General features: G+C 70.9%; 1 protein-coding gene across 1 annotated transcript in view; it reads right to left on the reverse strand.

Annotated features, from left to right (window-relative positions):
- Positions 1-1209: 1209 nt before the first annotated feature.
- Positions 1210-15213, reverse strand: part of TAFA5 (TAFA chemokine like family member 5) — a gene marked incomplete at its 5' end in the record, with an annotated part of 54801 nt that continues 40797 nt past the window's right edge. Inside the window, 2 exons of the mRNA XM_084254513.1 lie at positions 1210-1330; positions 7479-7606. Coding sequence (XP_084110639.1) covers positions 1322-1330; positions 7479-7606 — 137 coding nt within the window. The 3' untranslated portion in view covers positions 1210-1321. The remainder of the gene's footprint in view (positions 1331-7478; positions 7607-15213) is intronic.

Genomic DNA, 15213 nt, shown 5'->3' on the forward strand with positions numbered 1-15213 from the left:
ATGGGGCTGGGACAGCGTCTATATGGTTATGTGTTTTACTCTGTTACTTGGTAGCGTGAACTAGCATCGTCCTCCTGGTAGGGGCCTCCGGGCGGCTCCCTCCGCGGGCGGGCGGGTGGCCCGGGGGAGCGAGAGGGCCAGGGCAGGGCGGCTGCGCCCCGCACCCCTGGCTGCCCCTGCCACGGGGAGTCTGGGCCCACGGGCCCTCCCCGACCTGGCCACCCCCGTCTGGACCTTCCGACGCGGCGAGAGGACGTCGGGGGGAGGGGCCCTCTGGCCGGGGCTGGCGCGGGGCGCGAGGGGACAGGGGAAGGAAGACCACACGGACGGCCGCTGCCGGGGAGGCCCGGGGGAGCCGCTGCCCGCCCGCCCGCTCCAGACACGGGTCCTCCCAGCCCCCCGGCCTCACCGGCCCCCTCTGGCCCCACCGGTTCCCCGGCCCCACCGGCCCGGCACCTGCCGCCCGGCCTGGCTGCCCTCGGGACGGCCAGGCGACCACATTAATTGTTAAATAGGATTTTCTACAAATATACAACATATAAAAACTGTTAAATATATAACTTTAGGCTTTGCAAAATACATTTAATGATCTCTTTCAAACAGTGTTACTTCAGTTTTCTTTAATTTGCTTTCTGGAGCTAAATGGCGTGTCGATGGGACGCAGTCACAGAGACCCAACATGCTCTTGGCGCGTTTACTGGATTATCCAACTACCGGACATGGGCTGCGGGAGGCTCTAACTGGTTAAAACAGAAAGTGAGTTTAGTAGGTCAGGTCCGTCCGAGCGCGGGGCGGGCGCCGGGGTCCTCCGGCCGGCGCTGGCCCTGAGCGGGCCCCGCAGTGTTCGTGGGGCGGTGGCCTCGGCCGGGGTGCCCGCCGCGCCCCGCCGGCATGTCCGCGCCGCCCCGCAGGCAGGGGCTCGCCGGGCGAGTCCCGTCAGAACAGCCTGCTCTTTGGTCTGTCGCGGTGCTGAAGGGTAAGAAAATAAAAGCGATTCAGACAGTCCAGGCCACGAGGGGCGGCCACTTCTGCGCCGGGGCCGGTCCCAGGCCCGCGCCGTCCTCCTCGGCTGCTGGCCGGCCGCCCCTCGGCGCCTCCGCCTGGTGGGCGCCGGCCCGCCCCGGACGCCTGGGGCCCGCTGAGTCCCGGGCCAACACACCCGGCGGCGGGCAGGCTCAGCTCAGACGCCGAGGAAGCCTTGAGAAATGCGGGCGGGTGGCGGCCGAGAGCCGGGGTGTCCGCTGTGGACGGAGGACGGGGCCGGGGTGTGGACGCTCCAGGGAGCCGAGGCCACTCCCGAGGCCCCTCTCGGCTGTGTCTGTCAGGAGACCTGGAGCAGAGAGAAGACAGCGGTCAGCTCCGGGCTCAGGCGGTGTCAAAGGTCCGGCAAGCCGGGGGCTCATCGGTCTCCCCTCAGGCTGACCTCACGGGCCCAAGGACAAAGGCGACGCCCGAGCCACGTCTGCGCTGACTCGGCACCTCTGGCCGCGCACGAGGCTGCGGCCGTCGATCACCAAGGAACTGAACCGGGGGGAGACGGAGGCAGCAAATACCCCTCGGAGCAGGCAGAGAGCCGACTCGGAGGATGGCCCCAGGCACGGACCGAGCCACAAGCCCCTCTCCCCAGGTCTGCCGGGGTCACCGTGCACCTCAGCGGCAACCCCAAGGGTCCGACCCATCTCCGGTGCAGCTGGGCTGCGGCCTCGGCCATCACCACGCCAGCCCCTCGCCGGCCGGGGACAGGCACCTGGATGCCGGGGGCGGGGGGGGGGGCACCACAGGCTGCCGAGACCAGGGCGCCCAGAGGGTGCCGCTGCCTGTCCCACAGCCCTTCTGTGCCGCGAGGGCGCGGGGCCGGCGTGCGGGGCCTGTCGGGAAGGCGTGTGCTTGAACAGAGAACCAGGCTGCGGGCTCCTCAGTCTCCGCAAGTTGATAAATTGCTAGAATATAGATTTATTGATGAGCACACAGTCCAGCTTCATTTTCTGGGAAGAAATCGATTAATCTGAATATGGGAAAACGGAGTCCTGTCCCCACAGGGCCGGGTTGTCCTCGCTCTGCCGAGTCTGTCCTCGGAGGCGTCTCCTCTGGGCCGGCTCCGCCCAGCGGGGCGCCAGGACGCGGGCCGGGCCGTGGTGCTCTGCAGTGGCCACTGCTGCGGGGCGGGGCAGGGCACGCAGGGCCTGGCTGCGCGGGGTCACTCGCTCGGGGTCCGCCCGTGACCCCAAGGGAAGGGGGCTTGGGCAGCGCTGCCCCCACGCGGGACTGGCCTGCACAGCTGCACCCCCAGGGAGCCTGGTCTGGAGACGGGCGCGGGCTGAGCCTGGAGCTGCGCGCACGCGGGCCCCACCAGGGCGCCACCACCTTCCCCAAGCCTCCCGGGACGCCCCGAGTGCTTCACACCCGAGATGAAATGTAAAATCACTGTAACATTTGGAAAAAATTCTTTGGAGATTGGACTGAAACGGTGCTAAATCTGAAAATTAAATCAGGAAGAACGACACCTCCCTACACCACCCCCGCGCTGGAGCAGAACGGGGGCTTCCAGCCAACTCACCCCCTCGAGCGCTGGGGTACGGCAGCCCTGTCTCGCTGGAGACTTGGAGTAATTTTATCTGCTTTCTGCTTTTCTCAACAAAGCTTTCCTCTCACTTTTATGGCACTTACTGTTTTAATTAAACGCTGCGCCCCTAAACGTCACGACCAGCTCTATCGGGTTTCGGGATCTCCAGCTGCAAGCGGGCACACGTCCCCCTAAAGCTGCCTTCAGGTCGGCCTGCCCCCTGCCCGACCGCCCGGTGCCTGCTGTACCCTGCTCCTGGTGGGCAGGCGGGCGATGCTGGCCGTCCAGGCTGGGTGGGAGACCAGAGCGCACAGAGCCAGGCGGCGCCTCAGCCCCGAGACCTGCTGTCGCTGCACCCTGCACGCTGAGGGCAAGCAGGGCTGTGTTCCAATAAAGCTTTATTGACAAAATGGGGAGGGGGCCGGAGTTGGGCCGTGCAAAATGGGACCCCCCGGAGTCCCGACCGGCCCAGTTTATGAAGCTCCTCGGTTAGCGTTCAAAGTGTTCCCTGGACCCCGCAGCGCCGGGGCGCACCGGCCGCTGCCTGTTTCACGGGGACTGTCCAGTCTCGTGTCGGACACTCTGACCGTGTTTGCCAGGACTTCAGGAAGACACCAGCAGCGGTGGGCGACCGCCGTGGGGGGCGGGCCTGAGCGCCACATTCGGCCCCTTCACCGCACGGGGCCTGGGTGCAACGGGACCCCCTTCTGCCCAGGCCTGCTGGGGCGCTGGGGCTCCTTTGTCCTCTGAGAGGGGTACCCGCTGGCCACGGCCCTTGGCTCTCCGTGCCCGCCCAGCTGGCACCTGCTGCCCTCGGCCTCTGGTGGGGTTCTCCGCTCACCTGGCTGAGGTTCAGGGTGCACTTTCCTTTCTTTTTTAAATTGTCTTTTTAAAAAAATATTTTAGAGATTTATTTTTTATTTATACAAGAGCTGGGGTGCAGGCCAGAGGCGCAGGAGGGTGAGAGGACTCACCAGAGACAGAGCGGGGAGCAGAACAGGCAGACTGACTGAAACCCACTGCTGAGGGGAGCAGCGGGGAGTCAGGAGGGGTCTGCAGCGCCCTGTGGGACCCTCGCCGGCCGGCCGGGAATCGAACCCGCGCTGCAGAGGCCGCGGACAGCTCCACGCGCTGCGCTCAACCCGCTGCGCCAGCGGGGAGGCCCTGCACTTTCATCTCTTATGCAGACCTACTGTGTGGGGCCCCTCTTGTCCCTTTGGGGAGGCAGAGGCCAGGGTGCTGGCGTCTCACACAGGTGCAGGAGCCGTGGCCCCGCCGCCGCCAGGGGTGCCCCTGGGAGACAGGCCATGGGTACTGGAGCCCCCACGTGGCGCCGGGGACCTTGGCCTCGGGGCAGTCTGCGGAGTGAAGCCCTCGGGCCAGGGCCAGCCGCGCCTGCTGGTGAGGCGCCCGGGGCTTCCTGCCCGGGGTGCTCCCGGCTGCCAGGGCTCCCGGTCCGGGCTCAGCTCGTGCCGAGGACCTGGGGGCGAGACCCCGAAGGACAGTGCCCGCTGGCCGCCTCGGTCCTGCCGTCTGGGGACATGACCTGTCTCTGTCCCTTCAGACGTGTGCCTGGTTTCCCCAGAAAATGCCACGCTGGGTCCAAAGCCCCACATTCAGGGTCAGTGAGCGCGGGGCCGGGCGAGCCCCCGACGGCTCCCGCCTTCCCTCACATTCCTTCCACCTTTCCGCGGCCTCTCTTCTTCTTGTCGGGGCTTTCTCGTCAGCGAGAGCCTCCACAGGCCCCCTCCGGGCTCTGCAAACGCGCCGCGTCGTCCTGCTGCGCCCGAGGGGCCGGAGTCATCGGTGGTGGCGCCGTGTCCTCCGCCTCGGCCCGCACAGCCCCGCGCGGGGGTCGCGCCCGCTGGCCAGCTGCCTCCGCGCGGCGAGGAGCAGTTCGTGCCGGCGGCCGGCTGGACGCTGATGCCGCCACTCGATGCGCCGGCCCCCCTGCGCCGCGCTGGCCCCGAGCCGCCCTCCCCTCCCTGCCCCCGCCTGCCCCCGGCCCTCGCTAAGCTGGCCGCGGGGCACGGCAGTTCGTTGTAACGGCCGTTGTTTCCACGTGCAGAGCTGGCGCGGCGCGGCGCGGGGAGTGGGTGCACGGCGGGGAGGCGGGCTCCCCGCTCCCGGGCAGGACGGCCCCGGGTGCTCACCCCCGGCCTCTCCAGCAGCGGCTCTGCCCTCCTCGCTGGCCCCGGCTTTCCCTGTCGACTTTCTCAGGACGGGCAGGCGGGGGTCGCCGCAGGGCGGGGGGCGCGGAGCGGGGGCTCTGTGACCCGGGCAGGTGAAGGCGGGTTCACCCCTTTGCCCAAAGCGGCACCCCGAGCCCGGGCTGAGGTCCTCAGTGAACGCCTGCTCGGGCCCCGCGTCAGCTGGTCTGTCTCCGGCGCCGGGGACCTCGCTCTCCCGCCCCCTCTTGGCTGTGGTGCCGCCGGGGGGGCCGTCGTGGCTTCGTCTCCCGAGACGCCGCACGCAGCGCCTGGCCCGAGGCCGGCGTCTGGCCCCAGCGGGAACCACCGCGTTCTTCTGGAGAGAGCCGCCCGCGCCCGGGGGCCGGCCTCCCCTCGCAGCCCGCTTCTCCGCCTTTCCCCGCGAGTGGTCCTGGGCTAAGATCCGGGCGGCTTTGACCTGCAGCTGGTGCACCCCTCGGCCCCCCACGCGCCGTCTGTGTCCATCTCCAGTGCTGCCCGGCAGGCCCTGGACGTGTGCCCTCCTCTGCTCCAGGCTGTTCTTCCGGCCGCCACCTTGATGCTGGAGGCGGGAGTCCCCGGGAGGGGGGCCGGAGCCAGCTCCCCCGCTACACCCTGGGTGGGCCCCCACGGACGCGGCACCTTGACCCCAGAGCATGGACGCCCGAATTTCCGCACTGACGCCTTCCTATGTTCTCTGTTAAACAGGCAGAGCCTACTCATGGCTGGAAGGAGCCCGCGGGCCCTGGAGAGGTGGGGGAGCAGATCAGGGTCGGGGGCCTGACTGGTCCGGGGGCCTGTGAGACCCTCCTCTTCAACAGGCTTTGAGCCAGCAGGAGGCGGCTGCGGGCGCCCAGCCCTGGGAGCCCGGCTCTCTGCCCAGCTGGGCACCTCTGCTCTCTGGAGAAGGGAGAGCGAGTGCGGGCCTGCGCCCCGGGGCCCCTCCTTCCATGCCTCGCCCTGCCCTGGGCGTGGACCCACAGGGCTGGGGGCCTGGGTGGGGGCTGCCTCCTGCCCCATAGCACTGACCACTGCCGGGTCTCCAGGCCGGGTTCGGCCCAGGCCCAGCCAGTCTGCAGTTCCAGAACAATCACAACCGTCACAGCGGAGAGCGCCGGCCATGGTCACCGCAAGCGGGTGGGGCGAGCGGAAGAGCGGCCAGCGTGATGGGACAGGCGTGAGCAGCTGCAGCTGGGGAGGGGCCCCGAGACCCCTGAATGCAGGGGATGACCAGATGACCAGCGTCTCGCTCACGATCAAGCAGGTCTGCCTAGAGGGGCTTGAAATCACGAACTTCAAAAATAATGACTTAGAGGACCAGGGAGAATGTGGGGACCCGTGGGGCCTGCGGGGAGGGTCTGGGCACAGCCCACGCACCCCCTCACCCACACCTGGCCTTCAGGGGCCTCAACCCTTCGTGCTGCAGATGCTGGACCTCAGGCTCCGAGCAAGGGCCTCCCCGCAGGCTCCGTGGCCCCCAAAGTGGCATCTCTGGGGGGTTACGAGGGGGTGGCCTCAGCTCCCTGGGATCTGGGGGATGGGACACCCCAGCGTCCAACATGGAACCAAGAACAGGAGGCGCTGAGCAAGGGACCCCCGCAGGGAGAGGAGAGGGGCTGCAGGCCCGAGGAAGGGGTCAGCGCTCAGCTTCCCAGAGCCCCCTCTACAGCCCGACCTGGCACAGGCTGCCTCAGGCCTGGGCATCAAGAGCACCCCAACCCGGACCCTGGACCACGGGCTCTCTGTGGGCTCGCCTCCCATCTCAGCCGCTCCCTCACGATTTAAGCGGCACAAACCACAGCCCCGAGGACAGTGGGGTTGGGTCATAGTCGCCGGCGCGAGTTGGGTCATAGTCGCCCCTCCGAGCACCCCCAGGACCTGCTGGGCCGCAGGCAGCCCCTCCCCGGGCGGCCAGCTCCAGGCCTGCGGGCTGAGGCGATAAGGGTCCCCACCGTCCAGTGGCCTCTTGGAGGAGCTAAGGGGCCGAGGCGGCGCTGGGCCGGAGCAGGTGCTGCCGTGGCCACTGTCGGGGCGGGAGGTGCGGGGAGCGGCCCCCAGAGCCTGCCGGGCAGGGCAGCACGCCCAGCCCAGCCCAGCCCAGCCCAGCCCAGCCCAGCCCAGCCCAGCCGGCCGCTGCAGGTCATGCCCTCAGGGTTCCCGCCACCCTGACGAGGGCCACGCGCCGACACCACTGTGGGGGGGGCTGGTCACGGCACGGCCAGGCCAGACCCTCCAGTCCCTCCGGGCGTCTCCCGGGGCGCCGCCCGCCACGCGGCAGGACACTGCATGCCAGGAGCTGGCCTCGCCCCCCCAGTCCGCTCTGCCCGACGCCCCTTCACCCCAGGAGGCCCGAAGTCCTCTGCGGGCCGGCCTCCCGCCTAGGGACAGGCCGCGGCCCCCGCCGACAGCCCGAGGGCCCGGCCGATCGGCCCCACGGCCCGGGGCTGCCTGTGGGCACTGCCCTCGCCGACGGTGGGCGGGGCTCCGGCGCGGGGTGGGCGGGGCTTGGTAGAGGGTGGGCGGGGTGCGGGGCAGGCGGGGCTTGGGAGAGTGAGTGGGCGGGACCTGGGCGTACGGTGGGCGGAGCTCGTGCGCGGGGTGGGCGGGGCTTTGGGCGGGGCCCGGAGTGGGTTGGCGGGGCTGGGCGTAGGGTGGGCGGAGCTGGGGGCGGGGCTCGGGGTGGGCGGGGCCGGGGCGGGGCCCGGGCGCGGGGGGCGGGCACGCACCGTGGTGGTCTTCACCCGCCCGCCGGGCTGCGAGCACGTCCAGCCGGAGCGGTTGATGAGCAGGTCGCAGCCCTCGCCCTCCAGGCACGGCAGCATGTCACACCAGCGCTTGGTCTTGATGATGCGCGCTGCGGAGAGGACACGGTCAGCGCGGGGCGCCCCCAGCGGGGCGGGCGAGGGGCCCCTGGAGCCGGGCAGGTCGGGCGGCCAGGCCCTTCCCGGGGTCACCGCGGGCCTCGTCCTTGTCTGGCGCCGCGGAGCCAGGAAGGGGCACGGGGGGCCCGGGCAGCACAGCCCCAGGGCAGGCGGGCAGGGCGAGCCGGGAGGACGGCAGGGGCGGGCGCCTGCCCACCTCGGGGACCAGCCGCGGCAGAGGCCGCCCCAGGGCGGGACCCCGGGGCTCCAGGATGGGGCCGCGACCCGAGGGGGTGGTCCCTGGGGAACACGAGACCCCAGGCAGGCTCTTCCCCGGGAGGACACCCCCACCCTGCCCTGATCACGCCCTGGCCTGGACGTGCCCCCAGCCCCTGGCCGGAAAGTCTAGAGGCAGGACCCCGCAGTGACGCGAGTGTGGGCTCTGGGCCAGGGACGGGCGTCCCCAGCGCCCCGGAGGAACCGCTCTTCCTGATCCCCGATTCACAGAAGGACGCGGGGCGTCCTTAGCCCTTGGGTGGTCGCTCCGCCTGGCCGGGGGCACGTCGGGGTTCTAGAGCCAAAGGCCGTCCATGTGGATGCTGGGCAGGCAGCTGGACGCTGGCCCTGTGGACGGCCTCTGTCCAGCTCAGTGAGGCTCAGGTTCACGGGGCTCAGGTTCACGGCTCCAACTTGACCCCTGGGGGGACGGGAGAAGTCCCAGGGCCTCACAGGAGGGGTGGGCACGGCCCCTCACCACGCGTCCCCCCACGTAGAGATGCCCCAGGGCCCTGACCTCTAGGCCCCAGGGGTCCTGCAGGCCCTGCCTGGCGCCCCTCCCCTCCAGCAGAGGCCCCCGGGGTAGGGCAGCTCCAGGTTTTCCCGTTTCTACTCCTTTTACCTGGACTTCACCTTCTGAGCGCCCCGAGCCCCAGGAGGCAGAGGCGGGCGCAGGCCCCAGAGCCCCTGACCCCAGGAGGTGTGGCTGCGCCGTGGCCTCAGTGCCCGCCTCTCCCCTGGTGCACCGACGTGCCAGGCAGCCAGGCTCCCTGCTGACGTCTGCCTGGGTTTCCCCGCGGGGAGGGGCGCCGTGTGCGCAGGGGTGTCAGTGACCGCGGCGGCTCGCGGGCCAGGCTGCCCTTGTGCTGGGACTTCCCAGTGACTTTCCAAAGGGTCCCCACATTCCCCTTTCGCAGGGGACCCCGCCAGTGATGCCTCGCGGCCACATGTGGACACATGTGTGGACACGCAGCTCACACGCCGGCAGCCAGCACGCGCCCACGTGCACGCCCTGCGGGGCGGCCACCCCTGGGCCCTGCGCCTGTGGGTGGAGGGACGAGCGGCCCGTGTCCCCGTGGAGCCGCCTGCTGAGGGCGCTGCAGCCCGTGGTGCGCTTGGCGCCTTTGTCCCCAGAGCCCGCCCCACTCAGCGCCGCTTCCTGCTGGGGCGGCCCAGGCCTGGCCCCAGCCCGGGACAAAGGGGCCTTTCATGCCCGCTCGCCGCGTCTCCCTCTGCCCCCTGGAGCTGGGCTGGAGGGCCGGGGTGGGCGGCGCGGGGCTGCGGCTGGGCCTGCATGTCCCGGCAGCACGAGACCTGCTCCCCGGCCCCGGGGGCTGTGACGCTACAGGGAAGGGGCCGCCTCTCCCCACGGCTGTCCGGGGAAGAGGGTCGCGAAAGCCTCGGCCTGCCACAGGCGCGGCCAGAGATGGGGGCCTGGCCGGGGCTCCTGCCGCCCGGCCTCCGTGAGGACACGGGGGACGCGGGGCCCGGGGGAGGGTGTGGACTCCCTCTGGGGAGGGGACAGCAGAGCTTATTGGGGCCACGCCACGGCCCGGCATACCCAGAGCACAGGGCCCCGCAGGACGAGGGGGCGGGGCTGGTGGTTCGAGACCAGCCCCGCCGGGACTAAGATGCACCCCTGCCTCCCGCTCCCCAGGCGCCCCAGCTCCCCCTGCGCCCCCTCAGCGCCCCGGCCCTCCCGGCTGGGGAGCCCCCTTCAGTCACCCCGGGAAAGGCTGCAAAGGGTAGACGGCGACTGTCGGAATTAGACAAAATTTTTTTCTACAACTTTCAGACAGTGGAGTTCCGAGAGCGCCGCCATCATGAGTCTCTTTTCTTTACATCGTTACAGGGGAATGTGCTCGTTCCCGAGACGCTGCTCTGATCAGCGGGTTCTCAGCCCCGCGCTGCCCCGCTCCGCGGGCCCCCAGGCAGCCCCGCGGCCGCCATCGGGCATCAGAGCGGCGAGCGCACGTCACCGCGCCCGTCCCGGGCATCACCCTGGGGGCGCGGGCAGAGAAGACCCTCCAGGCTCCCTTCTCGGCCAGTTCCCACGACTGACAGGCGCCCTTGGGTGGGGCGAGGCAGCTGCTCTGTCCTCACGCGCTCCCTGGGGACAGCCACCGCCCTGTCCCGAGGGCCCCAGCGCAGGGGCTGCTGGGCGCTGTCTGGGCCACTCTTGGGTGTGGCCCCTCACGGGGGAACAACAGACCAGCCAGGCCGAGAACGCTGCCTCCTCAGGGCGCCAGTGCCGCAAGGCCCAGAACCCCCAGCACTCACCGCAGGTTCCACCGCGGAGCCCTCCAAACACTTAGAAAGTCGCTCTCCGTCCGCCTGTCCCCCTTCCGTTTCCCCCACCTGCCCGCCCTCTTGTCCACCCGCCTACCTGATACCCTGCCCCCCCTCCGCTTGCCCACCCAGCTCTCCCCCCACCCCTTCCACATCTCCTCCCGTGTCCACCTGCCCACCCTGAGTCCACCTGCCCACCCTGTGTCCACCTGCCCACCCTGTGTCCACCCTTCCATCCAAGCCGGGTTGCGCTGAGCACCTGGAGTCCCCGAGTCGCCTTCCTGTTAGTCTGAGGTCGAGTCGAGGCTGCGCTTGCCCTGAAACTCGGGGGGCCCCTCCCAGGTCCTGGCGCTTGGGGCTGGCAGGTGCCTCCCCCACGTCGCCTCCCGCGCCGCTCCCTGTGCCCACACAGGTTCTGCGCATTGGGCGTGGTTGCCTTGGTTACAGCTCTGGTCGGGTCCCCCACCTTGCCGGACACGTGATTGTCCTTCAAAGCCCCACAGGCTGCACCTGTGTGTGGCCCCACGAGGACCCCCACCGCCTGAGCCGGGCGAATCCGCGGCAAGGGCCCCCAGCACCGACCCCAGGATTCGGACAGGTTGTGGGGATGCATGGGCGCCACGGCCATCAGCTCACGCGTCCCCTACAGGGTGCAGGACCCGGGGGGCTGGGACGAGGGCCCTCGCCAGGAGAGCTGCGCCCGGGCTTTGACGTGTCCCGGCTGGCGCCCCGGCCCGCAGGCGAGAGCAGACCCGCAGAGTGGGGCCTTGTCCCGGCCCGGTGTGGAGCGCGAGGCTCCTCCTGGAGCCTCCCCTACCCGCCCGCCCGCCCGCTCCCCACTTCCCAGACCCCGGTGGGCCCTGGAAGGAGACCGCGGGCCTCCGATGCTGCAAACCTGGCCGTGGCTCGCAGCCAAAGCTCTGGGGTGAGGCCGCCCTGGGGGATGCAGTGGGAGGCCCTTGGGTGCTGGACCCCAGCTTCAGGGGGCTGGGGAGTAGGAGCAGCAGACACAGCCCCTCAGGCGGCAGCCTGGTGGCTCTCAGAAAGCTGACCACTGACCGCCTGTGTCTGGTGCTGGGGTCCATGACATGAGGCAGTTCTGTCCCCACAGCACACAGGACACCCCAAGGCCTGGCTGGCGGGGAGGGCACCTTCTGACCCCGGGAGAGGGAACATGGCCCAGGGCACCTGCCGTCCAGAGGGGCCTCGCTCCTCAGGGGAGCACCAGGGATCAGAAACACCCAGGCTGGGGAGAGCTGACCTCTGACATGCACTGGGGGGCCGGGGCGGCCAGGTCAGGGCACCGGTGCACGGGGAGTCGCCCCCGGGACCTGCCTTCCTGCGGGGACTTCCTCTGTCCCCCTGCTGGGAGGCTGGCAGGCGGCGCGTGGCCCTGGGGGGGCGTGGAGCTCGCCCCTGCGTGAGCCTCGTGTCAGACGTGAGGCTGCGGAAGCGCGTGCAGACCCTTGCTCCGGCCCCTGGAGCGAGCAGACTGCGCGTCTGTGAATGCCCCCCGGCTGCTCCCTCCTCCGCGGGGAAGAGACGGGCACGCGCTGCCCTCTGGGACTGTGGCGGCCGGCCCGGCCTCCTGGACCAGCGCCAGCGGGCTCTAGGGTGGTTGTGCGGGGGGAGCACCTGCCCCAGGGCCCACGACACCCCGGGCCGAGGTGGCCGCGGACCCTGTGGATGTGGCTGCGACACGGACTCGACATGCTGGTCACCGTGTGTCCTGGGAGGGCCCTGGGGGGGCGGCCTGCGGGGTGGGTGGGAACACTTTGCTTTCTGCCCCGCTAGTCTCTGAACCCAAACTCTCTAAACACAAAGCCTTAACAAGGTTGGGGTTTTCATCCGAAGAGGTGAGTGCCGTGCCCAGCCCGGGGCGCGCCGCCCCCCTGCCGTGCGAATCGCGCACGGCAGCCCCCAGGACCCTCGAGGACGCCGTGGGGAGCTGCGGTGCATCACGGCCTCCCCCGGCCCCCGAGCTGTCCTGCCGTCGGGACCAAGACAAGCGCCCACGCCCGGCCTGCTCCTCATCCCAGAGGCGGCACGTCTGCAGGGTCCGCCCTGGCTGCCCAGCCCTCCGAGGCCCACCCCGGCCGCGCTCCACCCTGGGGCTCCACGCCCAGGCCCTGGCCGCTCTGTCTACAAGCCCCACTCGGGCTCTCGGCCCTGAGCCCCGTCGGCAGGCCCAGCGGGCCGTGGGCCTCACCCCAGCCAGCGCTCTCTGGGCTCAGCTGACAGCGGTCTCGGAGGCGCGGGAGGGCGGCCTGGCGGGGCCCGGGTGGGGTCTGCCGGGCCGGGCGCTCACAGCTGCTGCGTCCTGCGGGCCGGAGGGCCAGGCCACCTGCACGCCCGCTTCTGTGGGCAGACGCCAAGGGCCCGGCCAGAGAGGGGCCCCCGCAGCGGCCTCGCCGCACCAGCCTGGCCTGGGGGTGCCTGGGGGGGCGTGGGCCAGGCCTGCACCGCACCCCACGCCTCTGGATCAGTCTCTCAGAGATCAAAACAAACTTGTTTCTGCTCAAATCTCCTGGCTTTGGTTGCTCCTCATCTCCCCTTAATTTGGTCTGACGTCCCGACTGCATCGAAAGCACAGGGGTCTGCGCTCTGCAAAGAGCCTCTGGCAGAAGGTGGGGGGCCGGCGGGGCCCCCACAGCACCCCGCCCCACACGGGGAGTGCCCAGCGAGGGTCTGGCTGCGGCATGGCGCGGGGCCAGCAGCTGTGTGGGAGGACAGCGGGCACGCCAAGGCCCCGCCTCTGGGCCTGCCCCCCACTCTGGCCAGGCCGGCCCCGAAGGCGGTGGAGGCGTCCCCTCCAAAGGCGTCAGGCCCACGGGGCGTCGGCCGCAGTGACCCTGGCGGGACCTCGCGTTGCAGCTCCACTACCCCAGCCCGAGCTGGACGGAGGCCGGCCCGGGAAGCAGCAGCTGTCAAGCCCCAGGATTGCCCCCCCAGAGTGCAGCTGACGCCCCTCCAGGAAGCCTCAGTCCGGTTCCTCCCCTGGCTCCTGTCTGTGGCCCGACTCCTTGCACCCTGGGCGCCTGGGCCCTACCCTGCCTCAGGGTCCCGGCCGGCTCAGAGCAGCGGGTGTGTCCGGGAGGGTGGCAACCCCCCGGGACCCTGGACGCCCCAGTACCCCACAACCCGGCTGAGCGCTTGGACGAGTCCCTGGCCGGGGCCCGGGGGCAGCCCTGCCCCAGCGGGTGTCTGTGAGGTGAGTGAGGCTCGGCCCCAGCGCCTCGGCCCCGGCGATGGTGTGGCCTGCACATGCCGGCGGAGGCTGAAGACTACCCAGGCTGGGGTGGGGGCTCCAGCTGGGCCCCCCGTCGGCTCGGGGCCCCTCCTTCCTCCTGGCACAGCGGGACCCTGGTGGCCCAGGGGCGCCTGGCATTGCGGGTCTGGGCCTTGGGGGTGGGCTGTGTGGGCGACGCAGGACAGGACACTTGCACGCGGCGGTCAGCTGGACCCCAGCAGCTCCCCGAGGTGGGCACGAGTGCCCTGTCCCCACGGGGGCACAATCAGCAGGCAGGCTCCCCACTGGGCTGCAGCAGCTCCCGGCCTCCTGAGGAGAGGGTCCCCCAGATGTTTGGGATCCCCTCCTCCTCGACGCTGATTATCTCCAAGGCTGATTAAGAGCGTGAGAGGGCGGCACCGGCACAGCGAGTTCTGGGCCTCGAGGACGCCCTGGCGCAGGACCGGGCTGCCCCAGGCCACGGCGCAGGGTCAGGGCGTCCAGGTGCTGTGGGGTCAGGGCGCTGTCAGCTGCCCAGCCAGCGCCTGCCACAGGCCAGGTGGGCTCTGCCTGCCACGCCGGGCCCTGGAGGCTCAAGCCGGGAGATTGTGCCCCGAGCCACAGCCCCAATATCCTCTCCGGCAGGGCCAGCTGCCCTGCGCCCGAGGGGCCCTCTGTGAAGGTCAGCGACTCACCTGCCCTCCGGCGCCGCTCTTAGGGGTGGCGCCTGCGCCCCCTCCCACTGCGTCCGTCTCCTCCTGCCCGACCCAGGTCCCTGCTGCCCTACCCGGGTCTCGCTCTGCCAGTCCCTGGTGACGCCTTTGCTGTCCATGTAACTGGCCGGCAGACCCGCACCCCGACTTTAGCAGCAGCTGTGTTTACGCGGGCGCGGCCGGGATCGGGGTGCCGGGAGGAGGGCCGGGCAGAGCCTTTCCGAGGCTCTCGAAGGTGGACGGACTCGGGCAGGCGCAGGAGCCGCGTCATGCAGGCCGCGGAGGCTCACCCAGACTTGGGGCTCGGAGGCCCCCCGGGAGCTCCCCCCGCCCCGCCCCGGCCCCTGCGTTGGGGAGGAGTCCCCGGTGGACGCTTCCTCACCCCTCAAAACCCTGCCGAAGCGGCCCCTCCCTCACGGCTGCAGCTCTGCCAAGGTCCTGGGCGGGACGAGCTGGGCCCGGCCACCCCGCCGCGGGGTTCCAGGCCGGGAGTTTTCGGAGCCCCTCACGCTCGCCTGCCCACGCCCGCGCCGCGTGTGCCAGTGCGCGGAGGGAGGTGGGCGCCGGCCAGCAGGCGGGCGGCTGCACAGGGCGCCGGTTCCCCAGCTCCGTGCTCCCGGGCGCGGCCGGCCAGCAAGAGCCACGGCGGCCCCAGAGGGACGAGGCAGCGTCCTCTTCGGCGACGCCACCCGCGGGCAGGAGCGGGGCAGCAGAAGCGCCAAGACGGAGCGAGACCCGGCCCAAGCCCCACCGTGTGGGACGCGCCGCCCACGGCTGGGCCTCCCGTGGACACGGCCGGGTCCTGACCTGGGTCTCCGGGCCCGGCTCGGGGAGGGATGCGGGGCAGCGCGGCGTCAGGTGAGCAGACCCAGATTCCAGGAGCGAGGAGCCCTGAGCGGCGCCACCTTTCCGGGTGCTCTGGACACCCCAAGCCCTGCAGCCGGGACACCCACGGGCCGGGCCCCAGCACGGGCTTAGCCCCAGGCCGCCCAGGCTGCCCTCCGCCCCGCCGAGGGGGGGGGGGGCACACCCAATGCGCCACGCCCTTGGGACACCCCGCAGGCCACATGGGCTCCCTGGCCGGACGAGCTCG

The sequence above is a fragment of the Talpa europaea genome, assembly GCF_964194135.1.
Source record: "Talpa europaea genome assembly, chromosome: 15".
In the NCBI taxonomy this organism is placed as follows: Eukaryota; Metazoa; Chordata; class Mammalia; order Eulipotyphla; family Talpidae; genus Talpa; species Talpa europaea.